Here is a 20,588-nt window from a genome sequence, read left to right as displayed (position 1 = left end):
ATCATTTGATACTTTTGAGGTTTGCTTTCAGGCTCTGTGGGGTGTGCTCTTTAGTCTAGGGGTAATATGGCCCCACTACTGAAACAATACCCTTCTGAAAACTGAACCTAATTCCTCCTGTATTAGGAGGTCTTTCCACTCTGGCTAATGGGTGTATAAGCTATTCCTGGACCTGTGTGTGCTCTGGAGATTGATCCACCTGTCTTCCCAGCAGTTCTTCTTGATGTCAGTAGTTTCCTCACACATGTATGCAGATTGGTTCTCAGAGGAAGATTTGAAAGTACTCTTCTGCTCAGTTCCAGAGTTCTGGCCTCTCCCTCTCTCTCTTCCCCCATCCCCCCACCACCACTTTGCCCTCTTTGTCTCTCTCTCTCTCTCTTTGTCTCCCTCTCTCTCTCTCTCTCAGTCTGCTGGGATTGCCATAACAAAACACCATCAACTGGGTAGCTTATTAACAACAGATATTTATTTCTCATGGTTCTGGAGTTTGGAAAGTCCAAGATCAAGATATCAGCAAATTTGGTGTCTTGTGAGGGCTCACTCTCTGGTTCATCGATGGCACCTTCTTTATTGTGTCCTACTGTGTCCTCACATGGAGGAAAGTTATGAATGAGCTCCCTCGGGCCTATTTTATAAAAGCTCTAATCTCATTAATCATTCATAATATCAACTCCCAAAATGTCCCACACCTAATACTATCAAACTTGAGGGGTGAGAATTTCAATGCATGAATTTAGGGGGTGGGTACACAAACATTCAGACCATAGATAGCGCATGCCCTCCGGCTTATGGCTTTCTCTCTCTCTTTCTCTCTCTCAATCTCAGTCTCTGCAGAAACTTCCTTTCTAGCACTCTTCCCCACAAATTTTCCCAACTCAGCAAGACCACCAGGCTCTGCTTGGGTTCCCTTTCCCTGTGTAGGCAGGGGCTGGGGCCATGGAAGTGCTCACATTACTGGTTTCCCTTCCCAGGAAACATTGTCCAGTGCTGCCTGTTGTCCAATGTCTGAAAAAATTTTGTTTCCTGTATTTTGTCCAGTTTTCCAGTTGTTTAAGAGTATAAGGTAAATCTAGATCCTGTTATTCTACCATGGCCCGAAAGATATAAACAGTTAATTGCCATTCATTTAATAAACATTGACTGATTGCCTGCTGATGAGAAACTGCAGAATGCTGGGAATCAACTATTGAACTAAAAGAAATGCAGTCCCTGCGCTCATGGTTAGCACAGCTCAGCAGGGAAGAGCAACAATAATTAAAGAATCATTCAAGAGAATATGTAATATAAACCATGGTAAGAAATAACAGAAGGCAGAGCACTGCAACAGCAAATAAAGGGAAAATCTGAGTTAGTCTGGGCAATCAAGCAAAGTTTCCCAAAACAAGGACATTTTTAACTAAGATTTAAGGAATAAGTAAGATTGGTACCTGCACTGTGCAGGGTAGGAAGACTGCCAAGGAGAACAGAATGTGCAAAAGGTCTGTGGCAAGATGGAATCATTAGAAATCATCCAGTCTAATCCTTAGGTTTGCCAGTGAAGAAACAAAGGCTCAGAGAGTCTACGGCTCATGTTAGTGTCAGAGCAGGGACTGAAACCCAGGACTCCTACCATCAGGTCTAGTGCTCTTTCCATTCCACCATGTTGGCAAGCAAAATGTTGGCAAGAATACTAAAATATCTTATTAAATGATATTTGTCATTTGATGGCCCATGATCTATTATGGGTAATCCATAATTTTGTAATTTATTTTCATTTAAAAATAATAATGGCCAACATTTTGTTCAATATACACTTTTAATTGCCAATATTTTTATATATTTACAAGGAATATTCTGTAAAGTGTAAATAAATATACAAGAGAACATCGAACAGAACAGAAACAACACTCATGCATTTATACACTGAAGCCATAACAGCATCATAACGGCCTGGGAGTGTTCACGCAGATCCCTAAGTGGCTAAATTACACCCAGGAGATTCTCACTCAGCAATGTAAGCTGTTAGTGCTTTCAGACATTTTGGGAAATGCATCCATTGCCCCATTCCAAGCTTAATTGGTATAATAAATGTCAATTAAAGCTCCTTTAAGATTTCAAACTGCAAAACTCAAGTGAAACTACTTATGTAGAGACTCATGAAAGACTCCTTTACTAGAAGTTGCTCCCAAAAGAGACACAGTATATTTACATTTACCATGGGTACATGGATACACATAATTTGCGTAGGAAATAATGTTATTTCTCCCAGCTATACTAAATGAATCTTTTTTTTTTTTTTTTTTTTTTTTTTGAGACAGAATCTCCCTCTGTTGCCCAGTCTGGAGTGCAGTGGCATGATCTCAGCTCACTGCAACCTCCATCTCCTGGGCTCAAGCGATTCTCCTGCATCAGCCTCCCAAGTAGCTGAGATTACAGGTGCCCACCACCATGTCCCGCTAATTTTTGTATTTTTAGTAGAGATAGGGTTTCCTCATGTTGGTCAGACTTGACTCGAACTCCTGGACTCAAGTGATCCACCTGCCTCAGCCTCCCAAAGTGCTGGGATTACAGGCGTGAGACACCGTGCCCAGCCTCCATCACTGAGTATATGTATACAAATGACGCATTTTTTACTTTCACTTAGGAGGCTTAAAACACAATTATTCATTCAGTATAATTATAAAACACAGTCTTTGTTAACTTCTGAACTTGGCAAAAACATTTTTTGTATTTTTACCTACAGCTCATTAATTTACGTATCAAAAAATGCATTTTCGTTTAGGTAGCCCAAGCTGCCAATTGTTTGATATCATCATCCTCTTCTTCTGCCCTCCGGGAAGATGCTGGAACATAAAATAGATAAAAATTAGTAATTGGTGAGATTCACACTTTCAGCATAGAAAACAGTATGAATTACATATAAAAATGTGTTCAATATGAAATCAAAAACATGTGCTAAAAAGAATGGGCCTGGCTATCATTTTAGGCAACTATCTGACCACATGTAGTTGAGTTGGGTAACAGACCTGCTCGGGATCGACGTGCAGTGGAGGACATGCCTGGTTTTCTATCTGGCTGTGCTGGGAGAGAAGAGGAAGGCACATTTGGAAGGCGGATATTTGTCATCTTCTTATTTAATTCCTCCTGTTCCAATTCTTCAAGTTCTGCCATCAACTCATCCTGAACACAGGAGAAAGGAAGAATTACGAAGTTAACGTTTCAAGACGTGGGTTTCCTCAAACACAATAACAAGAACATCTGCTACCCAATTGATATGTGAGAACCCAGTGAAATGGAATATTTATTTTAAAACTAAGTCTTTTTTGCAACACTGAGCAATGATTAAAAAATGAATATTCTGGGTTGTGCAAATTTGTTGTAGTTAATCTTCTAATACTTCAGTAAACAGCCATTCAAGTAATTTGTGCTAGCTGAATATATAACCTCCCCACAGTTTCTGGGAAATTTACACCTTGCCTGTCATCTTTCCAATGTGTTCTTTTCTACTGTTTAGAATCCACAAAATGTTAATTGGTGGAAATAAATATGTTTTTCTTCGGGCGAATGCTATAGAAAATAAAACAACAGGTATAGCAAAACCATAATGCACAGAGAGTAAAAAGAATCAAAGATACTATGGTTCTTTTATCAAATCACCAAAGCCAATATAAATTATGCTGTGCATTTGGGTTAAGAAAAGTTCAATTCAAGATAGGTATACCGTATTTCTTTCTTTTAGCAATAGTCTGAGAAGAGTCTGATTTAATCTTAAACTATTCTCTATTCCAAAAACTTTTGAGAGACAAGGCTAGTTTGAGACCTTAAAGATGTAAGTCACCTTATGCCAATTCTGAGATGACTCAGATAGTTCAGATCTCACTGGCTCCACAAGTCCTCAAGCGGAGTCTAACCCCTCTCAGAGAGCATTTGGGAGTCACAACTAAACTTATCATTGACAGAATTATGAGGTCGTCACTATTAGAAATGACTTGGGACACCTTATATTCAACCAAGTAGATTTTTCTTTCATGGAAGAATAACAAATGAGAGAATCATTCATTCATTATTCAACAAATTTATTGAGCACTGACTCCTGGACAGGTTTTGAACCCAGTGCTGGGATGCAAAGTTGAATCAACACTCCCTATATTCAAGGAGCTTACACTCAAATGTGGGAGGAAAGCACATAAACAAATAATTATCCAATATTAATGTGAGAGTATTGTGGGGAAAGAGTAAAGGGGAATGGGTAATGTGGGGAAAGAGAGAAGATATTTAAGCCAAACACAACATTTGATTAAGTCAGTGGGTATCAGAACTGCAGCAAACTAAAGATTGTCTGACCTCTATTAAATTCGCCTCATAAAAAGAAAAGAAAATATGAAGGTGTATAGCATTGGGCCGTATGAAATAGCACAGTCAATATAGTGGTGTACTTGATGGATCTCCACAGGCTATATGAATAAAATGGCATCAGAATGAATACCCTGGTGTCCTATTTCTGCTCACAAAACAATTAGGGACAAATACCATAAACATAGTAACGGCAAAACAAGCTATCCTATGCCGAATGTATGCCCAGAATTGCCAATAATACGTCATCATTATCAACAGCAGCAGAAACATATTAATATTTTCTTCAGCAATATGTTAACAACAGAGCAATTGTCTCCTCCACCATTTTCATCTTTTAGGTACCAAACACTAAGACCATTGAGAAAAGAATTTTAGAACTTAAGATGTTTTGGAGATAATCCAGTGATCCAATAATCTTCATTATCATAGATAAGAAAACTAAGAGTCAGAAAAGTAAAAGGGACTTACACAAAGTTTTCAACAAATGATAGAGCCCAGATGTCCACACAAGCCCAGAGTCCTTTCCACCATATCATAATGTACTCGTTAGATGCTTATTAGTCTACATCAGGAGTTGAAAAACTTTTTCTGTAAAGGCCCAAATAATAATATTGCAGGCTTTGCAGGCTGCATGTTTTCTTCTACCCCATGGTCTCCTTTGTTGTCATCGTTTTCTACAACACTTTAAAATTGTGAAACCCATCCTGAGCTTATGGGATGTACAAAAACAGGTCATGGGAAGAATTTGGCCTGCAAGCCAAATTTTTGCTGACCCCTTGTCTACACCATTTTTTTTTTTTTTTTTTTTTTTTTTTTTGAGACGGAGTCTCGCTCTGTGGCCCAGGCTGGAGTGCAGTGGCCGGATCTCAGCTCACTGCAAGTTCCGCCTCCCGGGTTTACGCCATTCTCCTGCCTCAGCCTCCCGAGTAGCTGGGACTACAGGCACCCGCCACCTCGCCCGGCTAGTTTTTTGTATTTTTTAGTAAAGACGGGGTTTCACCGTGTTAGCCAGCATGGTCTCGATCTCCTGACCTCGTGCTCTGCCCATCTCGGCCTCCCAAAGTGCTGGGATTACAGGCTTGAGCCACTGCGCCCAGCCAATCTATACTATTTTTAAAAGGTGTTGATACCCCATTCTCATTTTTGGGGATTCCACGGAACCAGGTCTTATTTGCTAAATGTATTATTTTTAATACCACATAGATGCAGGAAGTTGGATTCTTTGCCATGCTAATCCAAGCTTTGGAAATATTCCTAAATCTGTAGTAGTCCTACTTGTGTGTGCTTTGAGCAGAACAATTGAAATTCACAGTGCAGACATCATCATTATAATTATAGTCTGTCTGTATTATTGGACTGATTAATCTAAATGGAATGTGTGTGTTAATAATGCCACTCCACATTTATTTGGTTTCATAGTCTGAGTAATAAACAGAGGCAGCCTAACCTCTAATTTAACAGCCACAGAGCATGATACGTCTGTTTCATGCAGAATGACAAAGTCTACTTTGTTTTACCCAGATGTGCGAGCACTCAGTTCCTCGTAATGGGGCTGTTTAGGCTTCAACCATTAAAAGCCACTAACTTTACATAATCACATGCTGTTCTTTCCTTAATAGCTGAAAACTTAACTAGGTGGCTGTTTGCCAAACTATATTAATCTTTCCTTTAAATCAGAGCTACTAACACTTTATTTTTCTCTTAAGAGAAGTACCTTTCTGAGAAATATCACTTGTTCTTTCAGTAGTAAGGGAAGCTGCCTACTGTGTACGACGGGAACCTACTCTTTATAGCAGCCACAATCCTGCATTCTTCATATTGGCTTACGTACCTCATCAAAGTCATCACCAAATCCAACCCGTTGAGAAAATGCTTCTGAGATTTCTTGGGCGATATCCTGTTGCTCTGTGATCTCTTGCATCAAATCATCTATTTTGTTCAGATCCCTGGGAAATCATATTTTGTTGAACATTTTAGAACTTTAACTTATAATTAGGAGTTTAGATATAATCCTATATAAAAAAGACAGTTCATTTAATATAAGTTCTTAGTTATTTGAGTAGGATATATATTCCTGATGATATTTATAAACTTTAAAGATAACTTATATTTTTAAAACCTAATAATCCATATATTACAAACATTAAGTAAATACCTATTACATTTGGAAATCACTAAAAATAAAAGTATTTTATAACTATCAGTATTTATAGACCCATTTTGAAATTTTGTCTGGTAGGGCATATGACAAATTTAAATACATGCTGCTGTGTATCAACTCTGCAGGAAACACTGCCACAGACCACCAGGACCACTGGAACCAAATGAGCTTTTGGCAGCTCTCAGGAGCCCCTATCTGACAGCAGCCCTTTGTTGAAGCTAAACGCTGGGTCTAGAGATCTATTTTCTGTAACACTTAGCAGCTCTGAGATCCTGGCTCCCTGAGGGTTTTCCCATAGTGGTGATGCCCTGAGAGGTTACTAAAGAGAGCAGGATTAAACTTATACAGCCCTCAGAAGAATCAGCAACTGCAGCAAATAAATCTAGGTGGCCACTGGCACAGGATGGATAGCCGCTTTGAAGACATTTTCCAACACCTGAGCCTCACTGGCTGCTAAACACACGCCTAAGCATCTCAGTGTCTACATGCCAGGTTCTGGAATGTTTCTATAGTAGCTTGTCTCTGAATAATTCCTCCAACTCTGAAACTAGGCCAAACAGATTGGATATAAGAGAAGTGACAATGTCCCTCATTATTAAGTAGCCTAAATATCAAAAGTTTGATTCCCAGTGGAAGTAATTTTTTTGTGAGTTTCTCTGATTCTATAAGAGCTATTTTGACATATTTTCATGCAATAATCCAAAAGAATACTTTTACCTCCCTCTGACCATCCCTTATCTCTAAACATTATTATCCTATTTATAATAAATATAAAACAAATATATTTATTTCTAAAAGGAGTATGAAAAAATGTATCGCTAAACTTTGGGCCTGGGAACAAATTTTTCTCAAATGTAATACAATGGTATGATGCTGCCAAGCCGCCTGGAGAGAAAGGCTGATTTTGTAATACATTTTAGTATCCAAAAGCAGTAGAGAATTTTGACTGTGATAATGAATCTAATGTCTTCCTGAAGCTGTCAAAATGAAAGCTGATTGTTAATGAATTATTCAGAATAGAAAATGTTGGCAAGGTTGTCTTCACTGCCCCCAACTGCCACCTTTTTCACCTTTTCCCACTCTACGGAAATTTGTCTACATCTCTTAGGCACTCATTGCTCTTGTGCATCCTTGGCCCAGGTTCCACTATCATGTCCAGTATCAGGAAAGGACCAGGTCCCAGACATACTGCCCAGTGTGAATGTAAAGCAAATTGTGAATATTAATTATTGAGTGCTCACTTTGTGCCAGGAACTATACTAAGTGCATTATATCTAGTATCTCATCGAATCCCACAATAACCACGAGGTAAGTAAGTACTATTATCATCTCTAATTTACATATAAGGAAACTGAATAAGGTATAGTAATTTGCCCAAGGGATAGTCAGCAGTTGACCTGGGATTATAGCCCAGAAAATTTGACCCCGAAATCCATGCTCATGACTGTTCTTCTGTGTCAGTGGTTCTCAGACACTGGTTAGCATCAGAATCACATGGACCCAAACACTTTGCAAGTTCAAGGAGCCTGGGCATCTGTGTTCTCTTTATTTATTCTCCAGGTGATTCTGATTCCCTCCAAAGTTTGACAGCCACTATCCCATAGATCCAACACCCTCACACAGGTTGAAATTGAAGCCTTTTTTAAACTGTAGAATTAAAATATTTACAGGTACAGTTTCCAGCAATCATAAAGTAACCGGGAAACATTACAGGAAAAATGAATGCCCTTTCTTTTTTCATGGTCTTTCTTGTTGTTGTTGCTATAACCTTTAATCTTTCTCTGAGATAGTATTTTATTCAACATGTCAAAGAGCCTCAAATGAGTAAACCCATTCCTGCCAAAATCATCATATGGTTCCAAAAGTTCTTCCCAACACTGAGGGAATTTATGATTCAGAGGAAGACCAGAGTCACTCACATGTTTTCATGAACTGATTTCATCGCTTTTGCTGCAAAGCCCATGTTCCTCAACACCTCAGTGTTGGTGTGTGAGTTCTCCAGGGCTTCTCTCTGGAACTCAATGGTAGACAGTGTGCCATCAATCTGAGTGAGCTGTTTCTCGAACCTCTTCTTCCTCTTTAGTGCCTGTAATGCAGCTAAATAAGAGAGAAGCTACATTTATTAGGAAAGAGAAAGAGACACTAACTCAAGAGATGTTTGCTTAGCACCACTATGGACTTAGACCTGCTTGTACCTAAGGCCAATGAATATACCAAAATAAACCTGAGAAATGAATGACTCACATTGTCCTCTCAATTACCTACACCAACTAGTACTGTCTCCAATATTTTATTATTCTTTTCTTCCAAAGATCTGGCAAGTGTAAGCAGATGGAAAGTCAGTTTTCCTATTCCAACACATATGCCACAGAAATGTTTTGTCAATGTCAGATGTTAGAAAAAGGATAAAAATATGAGTAAAAATCACTCAATAGAAAAGTAAACCTTTAGAGAATGTAAAGACCTTAATGACGGTTGATTCTAGCCCCATGTTCTTAAAGGCAAGTTCATTGAGACCAGAGACGTGAAGTGACTTGCTTAAAGGAAGACAGTGGCAGCTGGAACAAGAACTTAGAATGCTGAGCTCTATGTCTTGGTCTGAAATGATTTTGAGATGGCTATTGAGGTTACATCTAACTGTGAGCATCCATGAATTCAGCACTGCTAGAGTTGTATTCAAGGATCAGATGGCACAATGGTGAGAGAAAAGAGCAGGGCCTTCAGAGAAATGATAACCAAATAATCTTCCCATTAACGTTTTAGTAAGATAACCTAACTTGCCTCACTCTGAAACCACAAAACAAGTAAAGCCCTCTTGACTGTGGCACCTTGGAAGGCAACCAAAAAAGGCCCTAAAATATCTGTTTTCATAATGCATTTAAGGAGAGAGCACGAAAAGAGCAGCAGCTGAATGTTAATACGAAAATAAATGATAATTAAATGGAATTGGCAAAAGAACTCAAATGGTTTTATGGTTTCAATGTAAAGCAGGTAAGTTATCACAACAGAGATTTTGGAGAGAACTCTCTCTTCTGTTTTGGCCCACTTATACTTGTAATTGCAACAGATTTGATTGATTCATTCCAGTGCTTTTTCTATAGTGCACAAAGACTCATAGCCATTATACTTTCTTGGTGGATTTTTATTGTAATCAAGTATTACTCGCTATCCCATTCATTCTTTATTGCCTTGAATTCCATTTTGTTTTATTAAGTTAATATGCCAGTTTTTTATTACAATTTGTCTGTAAAAATCTTTACATAGACCACTATTTCAAAATTGTTTTTATTCAATTTTATATACATATTAAAGACACCTATATTACTCCACATGAGTGTTTACTTTTTATGATTGTTTTCGACCCATTTAAATAGTCTCTGTTACTTAATGTAAGATTTTCACTCGGTCTTATTTATTGTAGTAACTGGTATGCTATCTAATACCATCTCTTTATTGTCATCTTTTTTGTGTTTTCTGTTTGTTATGCTTTTTGTTTTCTTTCTGCTTTCTTGTCTTTATATAGATTCATTAAATTTTCTTTGTTCATTTTTTCCCTTTAATTGTTGGACAATTGTATATACTGAATTTATTCTCTTAATGGATACCCTTAAGACACATACAATTAAACAAGTTTTCCTCTATGTTGAAAACTAATCAGTATCTCTAATTTATTGTTCCCAAATAAGATTACCTTCCCACTCCAAACTCTGAAAGGTTTGACTGAAAGAATCTGCCATTTTATTAGTCCCTGATGATTCACAGAGTTTTTTTTTATTATACTTTCCAATGTTAAGGAAATCTTTCTTAACAATTGTCCTAAGCTTCATAGACACAATTTTAACAATCATTTATAAATTTCTTACTATTGCTTCTTGTATTCTATATTGTCCTCTTTCTTGGATTTCTTCTTTATTTTACCGGAGTAAAACTTACAGTATTACACTTTCTAGAAAAGGTGCATAGATATAAATTATTTGAATGCCTGTAAGTCTGAATATGTCTTTATTTTGCCTCAAACTTGAATGACAGTTTGGATTTTTACAGAATGCTAGGTTCAAAATATTTCAAAAGATTATCTTTGAATAGCTAACTTTTTAAAAGCTTGAAAATAAAATTATTCTCATCCCTTTGCAGATAATCTCTTTTCTTATTTCCTCTCCAAAAATGTTAAAGGCTTTCTTTTACACTTTGGAGTTACAAAATTTAACCAGTATGCATCTAGGTATGTGTCTTTTGTTTTTTGCTTTTTCCAACTGAGCATTCAGTGAGTATTTTCAATCTGAAGACTCAAATCTTCCTTCAGCTTGAAAAAATTGTATCCTATTATTTTTTTATCACTCCTTTCTCCCCTGCATTTCTGTCTACCCTCTTCTGAAATTTCTATTATTTTTATTTAATTATATATACAATTACACACACACCCTGAAAACATTGTTTTCTCTCTTTTGAAATGCCATAATATAAGACGAACATTGTGTTCTTTGGCTCTATCCTATATATTTTTTGTTTTGACACATGGAGTCACTCTGTCACTTGGGCTGGATGCAGTAGTACAATCACAGCTCACTGCAGCCTTGAACTCCTGGCTCAAGCAATCCTCCTGCCTTAGCTTCCAGAGTAACTGCAACTACAGGCACATGTCACCATACCCAGCTATTTTTTAAATTTTTTTGTGGAGACAGGGTCTTGCTATACTGCCCAAGTTGGTCTCAAATTCCTGGCCTCAAGCAGTCCTACTCCCCTTGGCCTCCCAAAGTGTTGAGATTGCAGGTGTGAGCCACCACACCCAGCCCTCCTTGTCTTTTTGATCTATGTTCTGGGAGAATTCCTTGACTTTATTTTCAGATCACTAATTTAGTCTTCAGCAATATTCATTCTTCTTTTGTACCTTTTTTTAAAAAAATTATGTTTCTAACTTCTAAAAACTTGTTCTTTAGTAGCTCATTTTTTAATGGCAGCCTATTCTTGTTTTATAGATGTAATTGCCTCTTTAATCTCCCTGAAGATACTAACACTAGTTTTATTTGTAACATATTTTATTTCTGACATTACCTCTGTTCTTCTGGGTTCCATCGTTTGTGTTGCTTATCTTGATTCTTCTCTTTCATGCAATTACCTTTCCTCAAAATTCTTCTGATCTATTATAGGTTCATATTTATAAATATTATGACAGACTGGAAGAGTTCATTTAAGTGGCTGTGCATCTTGTCGTTATGTGAGAGTGTTTCCCCACAAGGCCTCTCTCCTAAAGGGAAGGTTGCCCATAGCTCTGTGTAAAAAAAGGTGGGGCAGGTACACAAGCAGAGGATTACTACGGTTACCAAAGAAAGGCTTGCCTCTGGGTATGAGACATCTTTATTTTTCTTATAAGTGGTGACAGTCCTTCCTCACCCCTTCCTGCCCACTGTGGAGGTTTGGGAATCCTCAAGTTCTGCTCCAACTCCCTCTCCAGGTAAAACACCACAATTTAAGTTCTTGATGAACAGCACTTACATTTTTTCTTTTTTTTTTTTTCATTTTTTCCTTGTTATATACAAACTTTTTTATAGAAGAAAATTTGTTTAATCTGTCTTTTAGGAAAGAACTGAAATAATTTTGTAAGTCAAATGGCTTAAAGTCCTTTTTACAACATCACACTCAACAGAGGCTTACCAACAAAGAGAATAAAATACTTAGGAATACAGCTAAACAGGGAGGTGAAAGATCACTACAAGGAGAATGTATTAATCAATTCCCCTGCTGCTATAAGGACATACCTGAGATTGGGTAATTTATACAGGAAAGAGGTTTAATAGACTAGTGGTTCTGCAGGGCTGGGGAGGCCTCAGGAAACTTACAATCATGGTGGAAGGGGAAACAAACACATCCTTCTTCACATGGTAGCCCAAAGGAGAAGAATGAGAGCCTAGCAAAGGGGGAAGCCCCTTATAAAACCATCAGATCTTGTGAGAACTAACTCACTATCATGAGAATAGGATGGGGGAAACCATCCCCATGATTCAGTTATCTCAACCTGGTCCCTCATGACACATGGGGATTGTGGGGACTAGAATTCAAGATGAGATTTGGGTGGGGACACAGTCAAACCATATCATTCCACCCTCGGCCCCTCCCAAATTTCATGTCCTCACATTTCAAAACACAATCATGCCCTTCCAACAGACCCAAAGTCTTAATTCATTCCAGCATTAACTTAAAAGTCCAAGTCCAAAGTCTCATCTGAGACAAGGCAAGTCCCTTCTGCCTATGAGCCTCTAAAATCAAAAGCAAGTTCAATGGGTGTAGAAGCATTGGGTAAATACACCTGTTCCAAATGGGAGAAACTAGCCAAAACAAAGGGGCTACAGTCCCCATGCAAATCCAAAATACAATAGTGCAGTCATTAAACCTTAAAGTTCCAAAACGACCTCTTTTGACTCCATGTCTCACATCAGGTTATACTGATGCAAAAGGTGGTCTACCACAGCCTTGGGAAGCTCCGCCCCTGGAGCTTTACAGGGTATAGCCCCATTTCTGGTTGCCTTCACACCTGGCATTGAGTGTCTGTGTCTTTTCCAGGCACACAGTGCAAGCTGTTGATGGATCTATCATTCTGGGGTGTGGAGAATGATGGCCCTGTTCTCACAGCTCCACTAGACAGTGCCCTAGTGGGGACTCTGTGTGGGAGCTCCAGCCCCACATTTCCCTTCCGCACTGCCACAGCAAAGGTTCTCCATGAGGGCTCTGCCCCTGCAGCAAACTTCTCCCTGGACATCAGGTGTTTCCATACATCCTCTGAAACCTAAGCAGAGGTTCCCAAACCTCAATTCTTTCCTTCTGTACACCTGCAGGCTCAACACCATGTGGAAGCTGCCAAGGCTTGGGGCTTGCACCCTCTGAAGCCATGGCCCAATCTGTACCTTGGGCCCTTTGATTCCCTTCCAGCCTCCTTGGCCCCTTTTAACTGGAGCAGCTGGGATGCAGGGCACCAAGTTCCTAGGCTGCACACAGCAGGATGCCCTGGGTCAGGCTCAGGAAACTCAGAAAATTTCAGGCTCAGAAAATTTTTCCCTCCTAGGCCTCCAGGCCTGCGATGGGAGGGGCTGCCACAAAGGTGTCTGACATGTCCTGGAGACATTTTCACCATTGTCTTGGTGATTAACATGGCACTCCTCCTTATTTATGCACATCTCTGCAGCAAGCTTGAATTTCTCCTCAGAAAATGAGGTTTTCTTTTCTATTACATCATCAGGCTGCAAATTTTCCAAACTTTTATGCTCTGCTTCCCCTTGAACACTTTGCCACTTAGAAATTCCCTCCACCAGATACCCTAAATCATCTCTCTCAAGTTCAAAATTCTGCACATCTCTAGGGCAGGAGCAAAATGCCCCCAGTCTCTTTGCATAGCAATAGTGACCTTGACTCCAATATTCAACAAGTTCCTCATCTCCATCTGAGACCAACTCAGCCTAGACTTCATTGTTTATATCACTATCAGCATTTTGGTCAAAGCCATTCTACAAGTCTCTAGGAAGTTCCAAACTTTCCCACATTTTCCTGTCTTCTTCTGAGCTCTCCAAACTGTTCCAATCTCTTACTGTTACCCAGTTCCAAAGTCACGTCCACATTTTCAGGTATCTTTACAGCAGTGCCCTACTCCCTGTGGTACCAATTTACTGTATTAGCCCATTCTCCCACTGCTATAAGGACATACCCAAGACTGGGTAATTTATAAAGGAAAGAGGTTTAACAGACTCAGTTCTGCAGGGCTGGGGAAGTCTCAGGAAATCTCAGGAAACTTACAGTCACAGTGGAAGGGGAAGCAAACACAACGTTCTTCACATGGCAGCAGGAAGGAGAAGAATGAGAGCCCAGCAAAGAGGGAAATCCCTTATTAAACCATCAGATCTTGTGAGAACTAACTCACTATTGAGAAAGGATGGGGGAACCACCCACATGATTCAATTATCTCAACCTAGTACCTCCCATGACATGTGGAAATTATGGGAACTACAATTCAAGGTGAGATTTGGGTAGGGACACAGCCAAATCATATCACAGAATTACAAAACACTGCTGAAAGAAATCAGAGATGCTACAAACAAATGGAAAAAATTCCAAGTTCATGGATGGGAAGAATCAATATTGTTTAAAAAAAATGGCCATACTGCCCAAAACAATTAACAGATTCAATACTATTTCTATTAAACTACCAACATCATTTTTCATAGAATTAGAAAAAATATATACTAAAATGCATAGGGAACCAAAAATGAGCCAAATAGCCAAAGCAATGCTTAGCAAAAAGAACAAAGCTAAAGGTACCACACTACCTGACTTTAAACTATATTACAAGGCTATAGTACCCAAACAGCATGGTACTGGTACAGAAACAAATACATAGACAAATGGAACAGAATAGAGAACCCTGAATTAAAAGTACACACCTACAACCATTTGATCTTTAACAAAACCAACAATAACAAGCAATGGGAAAGGAACTCCATAATCAATAAATGATACTGTGATAACTGGCTAGTCATTCGTGGAAGATTTAAACTGGACCCCTTCCTGTTATCATGTACAAAAATCAACACAAAATGAATTAAAGAGTTAAATATAAGACCTAAAACTATAAAAACCCAAGAAGAAAACCTAGGAAATACCATTCTGGATATATGCCTCAGCAAAAAGATTTCATGATAAAGTCTCCAAAACCAATTGCAACAAAAACAAAAACAGATAAGTGGGGTCTAATTAAAGAGTTTCTGCACGGCAAAAGAAAACATCAACAGAGTAAACAGAAACCTACAGAATGGGAGAAAATATTAACAAACTATGCATCTGGCAAAGGTTTAATATACAGAATCTATAAGGAATTTAAACAATTCAACAGGTAATAAACAAGTAACCTCATTTTAAAGTGGGCAAAGGACATGAACAGACACTTCTTAAAAGAAGGCATACATGTGGCCAACAAGCATATTTAAAACAGTTCAACATCACTAATCATAGAGAAATGTACATCAAAATCAAAATGTAAATCAAAATCATGAGAGATACCATTTCACACCAGTCAGTGACTACGATTAAAATGTCAAAAAAAAAAAAAAAATCTGCCAAAGATGTTGGCAAGATTGTGGCAAAAACATAATGCTTATACGGAGCTGGTAGGAATATAAATCAGTTCCTCTCCTGTGGAAAGCAGTTTGAAGGTTTCTCAAAAAACTTAAAACAGAACTACCATTCAACCCAGCACTCCCATTACTGGGTATATACCCAAAGGAATATAAATCACTCTACTAAAAGGACATATGCACCCTTATGTTCATCACAGCATCATTCACAATAGCAAAGACATGGAATCAACCTAGATGCCCATTAACCATGAACTGGATAAATAACATGTGGTATGTATATACCACAGAATACTATGCAGCCATTAAAAATGAAATTATAGTCTTTCAGCAACATGGATACAGCTGGAGGCCATTATCCTAAGTGAAGTAATGTAGGAACAGAAAATCAAATACTGCATGTTCTCACTTATAAGTGGGAATGGTACCCGTGGACACAACGATGAGAACAGTAAATACCAGAGCTTAACTGAGAGGGGAGGGTGAGAGGAGGATAAGGATCGAAAAACTACCTATTGGGTACTATGATCACTACCTGGGTGACAAAATCATTTATACACCAAACACCAACCATGTGGATTACCCATGTAACAAACTTGCACATGTACCTACTGAACTTAAAATACAAGTTAAAAAAAAAAGAGGCTTACCACGTTAATAATCAGAGCTGTGTGAGGGTTTTCTCCACCATACAGGGAGAATGACCAACTGACCTGTGGATCCGTATCTGCTGGTGCAAAATCATACTATGGTAGAATTATTTCTAAAATCTATTCTACCTCACCTCTCCTATGCCTAATTATAAGCTCTTGGAGAAAAGAGCATCTTATTTACCTGTTTCCCCAGCACCTTGTCCAGTTCCTGGCACCTGGCCAACAAAATACATAACAAAAACCAACACTTATGGAGCATTTGCCATATGTTAAATTGGTGATAAGTGCTTTATGTGCTTTATGTGATTTATCACATTTAATTCTCACAAGAATCCCAAGAGTAGATATTGGCCATTTTACAGAAATAAAATGAATAGATAGTAAGTGAATAAATTTGATAATTTTGCACATAGGACAAGGACAGCATGGTATAACGGAAAGAGTGTGGCCTTTCGACACCAGAGTGCGAATCCTTCTTCCATGACGTCACAGATGTGTGTTCTTGGGCAAGTCATATCCCTTCTTTGAGCTTTAGTTTGCTGTTCTGAAAATGGGGATTATATCAGGCTGGGTGATTATAAGAACTAGTGATAATTTATGGAAAACATCTTATACAGTCCCTGTGAATGGCAGGGATGTAGCAAGTAAATAAATAGTAGCAATTTATACAACATTCATAATTACTAAGGTTACTTTTTTTTTTTTTTTTTTAGACAGTCTCGCTCTGTCACCAGGCTAGAGTGCAGTGGTGCAATCTTGGCTCACTGCAACCTCTGACTCCCTGGTTCAAGCAATTCTCCTGCCTCAATCTCCCGAGTAGCTGGGACTACAGGCATGCGCCACTATGCCCAGCTACTTTTTTGTATTTTTAGTAGAGATGGGGTGTCACCATGTTAGCCAGGATGGTCTCGATCTCCTGACCTCGTGATTCACCTGCCTCGGCCTCCCAAAGTGCTGGGATTACAGGCATGATCCACCGCACCCAGCCCTGAGCTTGCATATCTTATTTCTGAGACTACCACATAACAAATTACCCATTTGTTTTACCATACCTCATCACAACAGAAACATAATATTACAAAACATTTCTACATTTCAATAGGTACAGCCAACATTATTATTCAGCAGAGTATCCTAAGAAGCTAAACTGCAAATATACATGTCCACCCAACATACCCGGAAGTGGAATGTTCAGAAGGCATGTCCTCCCTATCTTGTCAGGCTGGTTCAGTATCTATACATATTTGGAGCTGAACTGGTACCCATCGACCCTAAGGCATCATTTTTTTTTTTTTTTTGAGCAATTTTTTAAGTTCTCCATTTTAAAAATGTCATATTTCTTAGTAAAAATTAATTTTAGATAATCTTTTGAAAATCTAGAAAAGCAATTTGGTATAAAGGGTGGAGCTCTGAAGCTCTAGACCTACGTTTTAATTCCACCTAAACCACTTAATACCTGTGTGTAATAATCGTGATGCATGACCTGAACTCATCTTAAGTGACGTTCCCTCACCTGATTGACAAGAACAATAGTACCTAGAAGACAATGATAGAACATCATGCGCTAGAGTTGTTTACCTTCAAATCTAGGCTCCCTCATTCACATGTAAGACTACGCGGCTTTACATAAGTTGCTTACTGAAAAATGGAGATATAACTCATTTGGTTGTTGAGAACTAAATGAAATAGCATTCATAAATTGTTTAGTGCAGTGGCACATAGTGAGTGATTACTAAATATTAGGGATCTTTATCATCATCATTTCCTTTGTAGGTTGTCAGAACCACATGGTGGGACTCTCATGGTATAACACTGAACCTCACTAATGACTAATGAAATTGTTAGTCATTAGTAATAAGAAGTTCTGGTTTGGGCATAATTTTAAACACCTATGTTAGCATATAGTTTCTGCTTTTCAAAATATTTTGGAAAAATTTTTTAATTCACCAACACTTGGGATCTCAACTTACACTGTAATTCCCATACCACACACTACATATTGGCCCAACCAGAGTCCCAAACTCAGAGGGAGCCAGGCAGGTAATGAAATTAAGTGAAGCATCTAGAAGGTCAGGGAAAAGGCCTTCTTTGTTTTTTCACCTGTGAGAAAGAAAGAAAAAGACAGAAGTGTTTCTCTTCTATAAAAATAAAAACTAGTGCAATGGTGGCAATACAGAGCAACAGACACTGGCCTCAGTATAAGGGAGTCAAGAGGAAGAACTGGAGACCCCAGTGACCTGGGAGCATAAACCTGATCTAATGGAAGCAGCACTGCTGGGATTCAGTGCCATGCTGCCTTGTAGACCTGTAGTTCCAGCCTACCACATGTTCAAAAGAAGCAAGAAATCTGGATTTCCGTGCAAAATTCCCCAATTTTTACATGCTATTTTAAATTTTTCTAAAAACCTGTGTGAATGAAACCAGTAACTTCTGCATGGCTGGATCAAAGCCTAGGATACTTGACATTAACTGTGATTTCTGCCTGGCACGTTAAGCTTCTCCCAAACATTAAGACAGGAGGCTTTTGTTTCAAATAGCCAAGAAGTGTGAGTCTCTCAGTGAGCTGTTTCTTATATGAAATGATGATGCCACTGATACGTCATGAGCCGGACAGGACTTAACCTTGTTCCCTAATAAACAATTTGGGAAAGAAGCAACTGTATTTTTTCAAAGGCATGCAACAAGTGCTGCAAATCAAATCAAGCATTGTTCCTGATTTGGCCTAAAAGGACATTTTCAGAGCCGTGAAATTTAACCTGTGTAGAAGGTGTAGTTCAATCTTTCAAACTCCTGTATGTGCTTTTAGGCAGCTGGTGAGACCTGGACAACATTCTTTCTAAGACAAAGGAATCTACTGTATTCCTCTGTGGTAGAGAAACAGCCAGGGTTTTTGTCTCCTTGCATAATACTGATGTTCCTTCAGCAGTGGAGTTGCAAAACAATGTCTTTTATGTACTATTGCTAACAGGATACGTGAAGAGTCCTTACAGCAGCCCATTGGGGATTGGAACTAAAATGCAAAAATTACCCATTTGAACCAAGATTTAACTATTGCTATGCAACCCCACTATGCTGCCAAGGGAGGAAGGCTTTCAGTCACTTATGCCAAATAATTTCAACTAACAGAAAAGAGTTTCAGTTTCATTGCTCATGTAATGTATAGGGCGTTTTGGTTTTAAAAGTCAACTTGTTCTTCATTCATTTGGGGTACATAAATGTGCGTATTGTTAATCCATTAGTCAGTACACAGGAAGAACCTTTTAGGAACCATTATATCCAGTGAACACAGACAAACCTGTGTTTGAAATATGAAACTGCATTATAATAGCTCTTCTCTGTCCCAGGAATGATCTCTAGAGAAGGGCTAAAAGATGAGGCTCTGAAGAGTAAGCCCAGATATGAGAATGTTTAAGAGACATGTCACACATAATTGCTTATGTCGTTTTTTGCTTTTAACTGGAAAGGCTCGTGATCATGTTTTATTTGAGGAACTTTAGTGTAAGCCCTGTTCTTACCCATATATAAATCACCTCATTAATTAAACAATACCTTCTATTTATGGCAATTGTTTTGGTTTTCAAAAAGCTCAATCTGACTAAGCATCATCATAGACATTTCCCAAATGGAATAAAAACAAAATATATCTGCTCAATGTTACAGGTTCGATTGAAAAGAACTGGGGGAATATTAGAAAATTTTAACATGCATTTGGCCAGAGGCATCCTATTATGAATTTCACTGAACTCCTTTACTTTTAAAAAATACTCTGTATTCATTTATTTCAGTCACTTAACAAGCATGTATTAAAGATCTATGACATGCCTGGTACTGTGTTAGGCACTGGAGGGACAAAGAAATAAGGCTACAGTCTGAGAGAGAGACAAAATATGAAATGGGCAATCACCTATTCATCATTCAGCAAGGATTTATCCAGCACCTATTATGCTATAGGCACTGTTCCTAGGGATACTGACATGTGTAAGTTACATTCTTCACCTCAAGTAGTAGAGAAGATGTAGAGGAGAATAAGAAGATAGATGTACAAGGTGCAATGGGTACGCAGAATAATTTACAGGCTCTCTTGGGAGGGTTAGGGAAGGCTTCGCAGAAATCACTGTAGCAGTAACCTTGTTCAATAGGCCTTACTCGGTGAGCAGTTCTATTTACATTACCGTTTCTTTTCATATATGGAAAGAAATATGGCTACATGTCTTCTATGTAGATAAAGTTCCCGGTGACTGTCTACATGTATACTCAACACACTGGTAAATAAAGAACATGAATGATAAAAAGGTATTACACAACAGGTTCCTTCCATCCCCC

At 38.5% G+C, this 20,588-nt stretch overlaps 1 protein-coding gene across 1 annotated transcript in view; it reads right to left on the bottom strand.

The window, feature by feature from the left end:
• Nucleotides 1-2,261: 2,261 nt before the first annotated feature.
• CHMP4C (charged multivesicular body protein 4C) overlaps nucleotides 2,262-20,588 on the bottom strand; it is a 30,471-nt gene continuing 12,144 nt past the window's right edge. The window contains exons 2-5 of the mRNA XM_008000978.3: nucleotides 8,416-8,593; nucleotides 6,167-6,281; nucleotides 3,006-3,159; nucleotides 2,262-2,822 (exon numbers count right to left, since the gene is read on the bottom strand). Coding sequence (XP_007999169.1) covers nucleotides 2,758-2,822; nucleotides 3,006-3,159; nucleotides 6,167-6,281; nucleotides 8,416-8,593 — 512 coding nt within the window. The 3' untranslated portion in view covers nucleotides 2,262-2,757. The remainder of the gene's footprint in view (nucleotides 2,823-3,005; nucleotides 3,160-6,166; nucleotides 6,282-8,415; nucleotides 8,594-20,588) is intronic.

Source organism: Chlorocebus sabaeus, chromosome 8 (genome assembly GCF_047675955.1).
Source record: "Chlorocebus sabaeus isolate Y175 chromosome 8, mChlSab1.0.hap1, whole genome shotgun sequence".
Taxonomy (NCBI): domain Eukaryota; kingdom Metazoa; phylum Chordata; class Mammalia; order Primates; family Cercopithecidae; genus Chlorocebus; species Chlorocebus sabaeus.
This window is presented reverse-complemented; position numbering and strand designations above follow the sequence as displayed.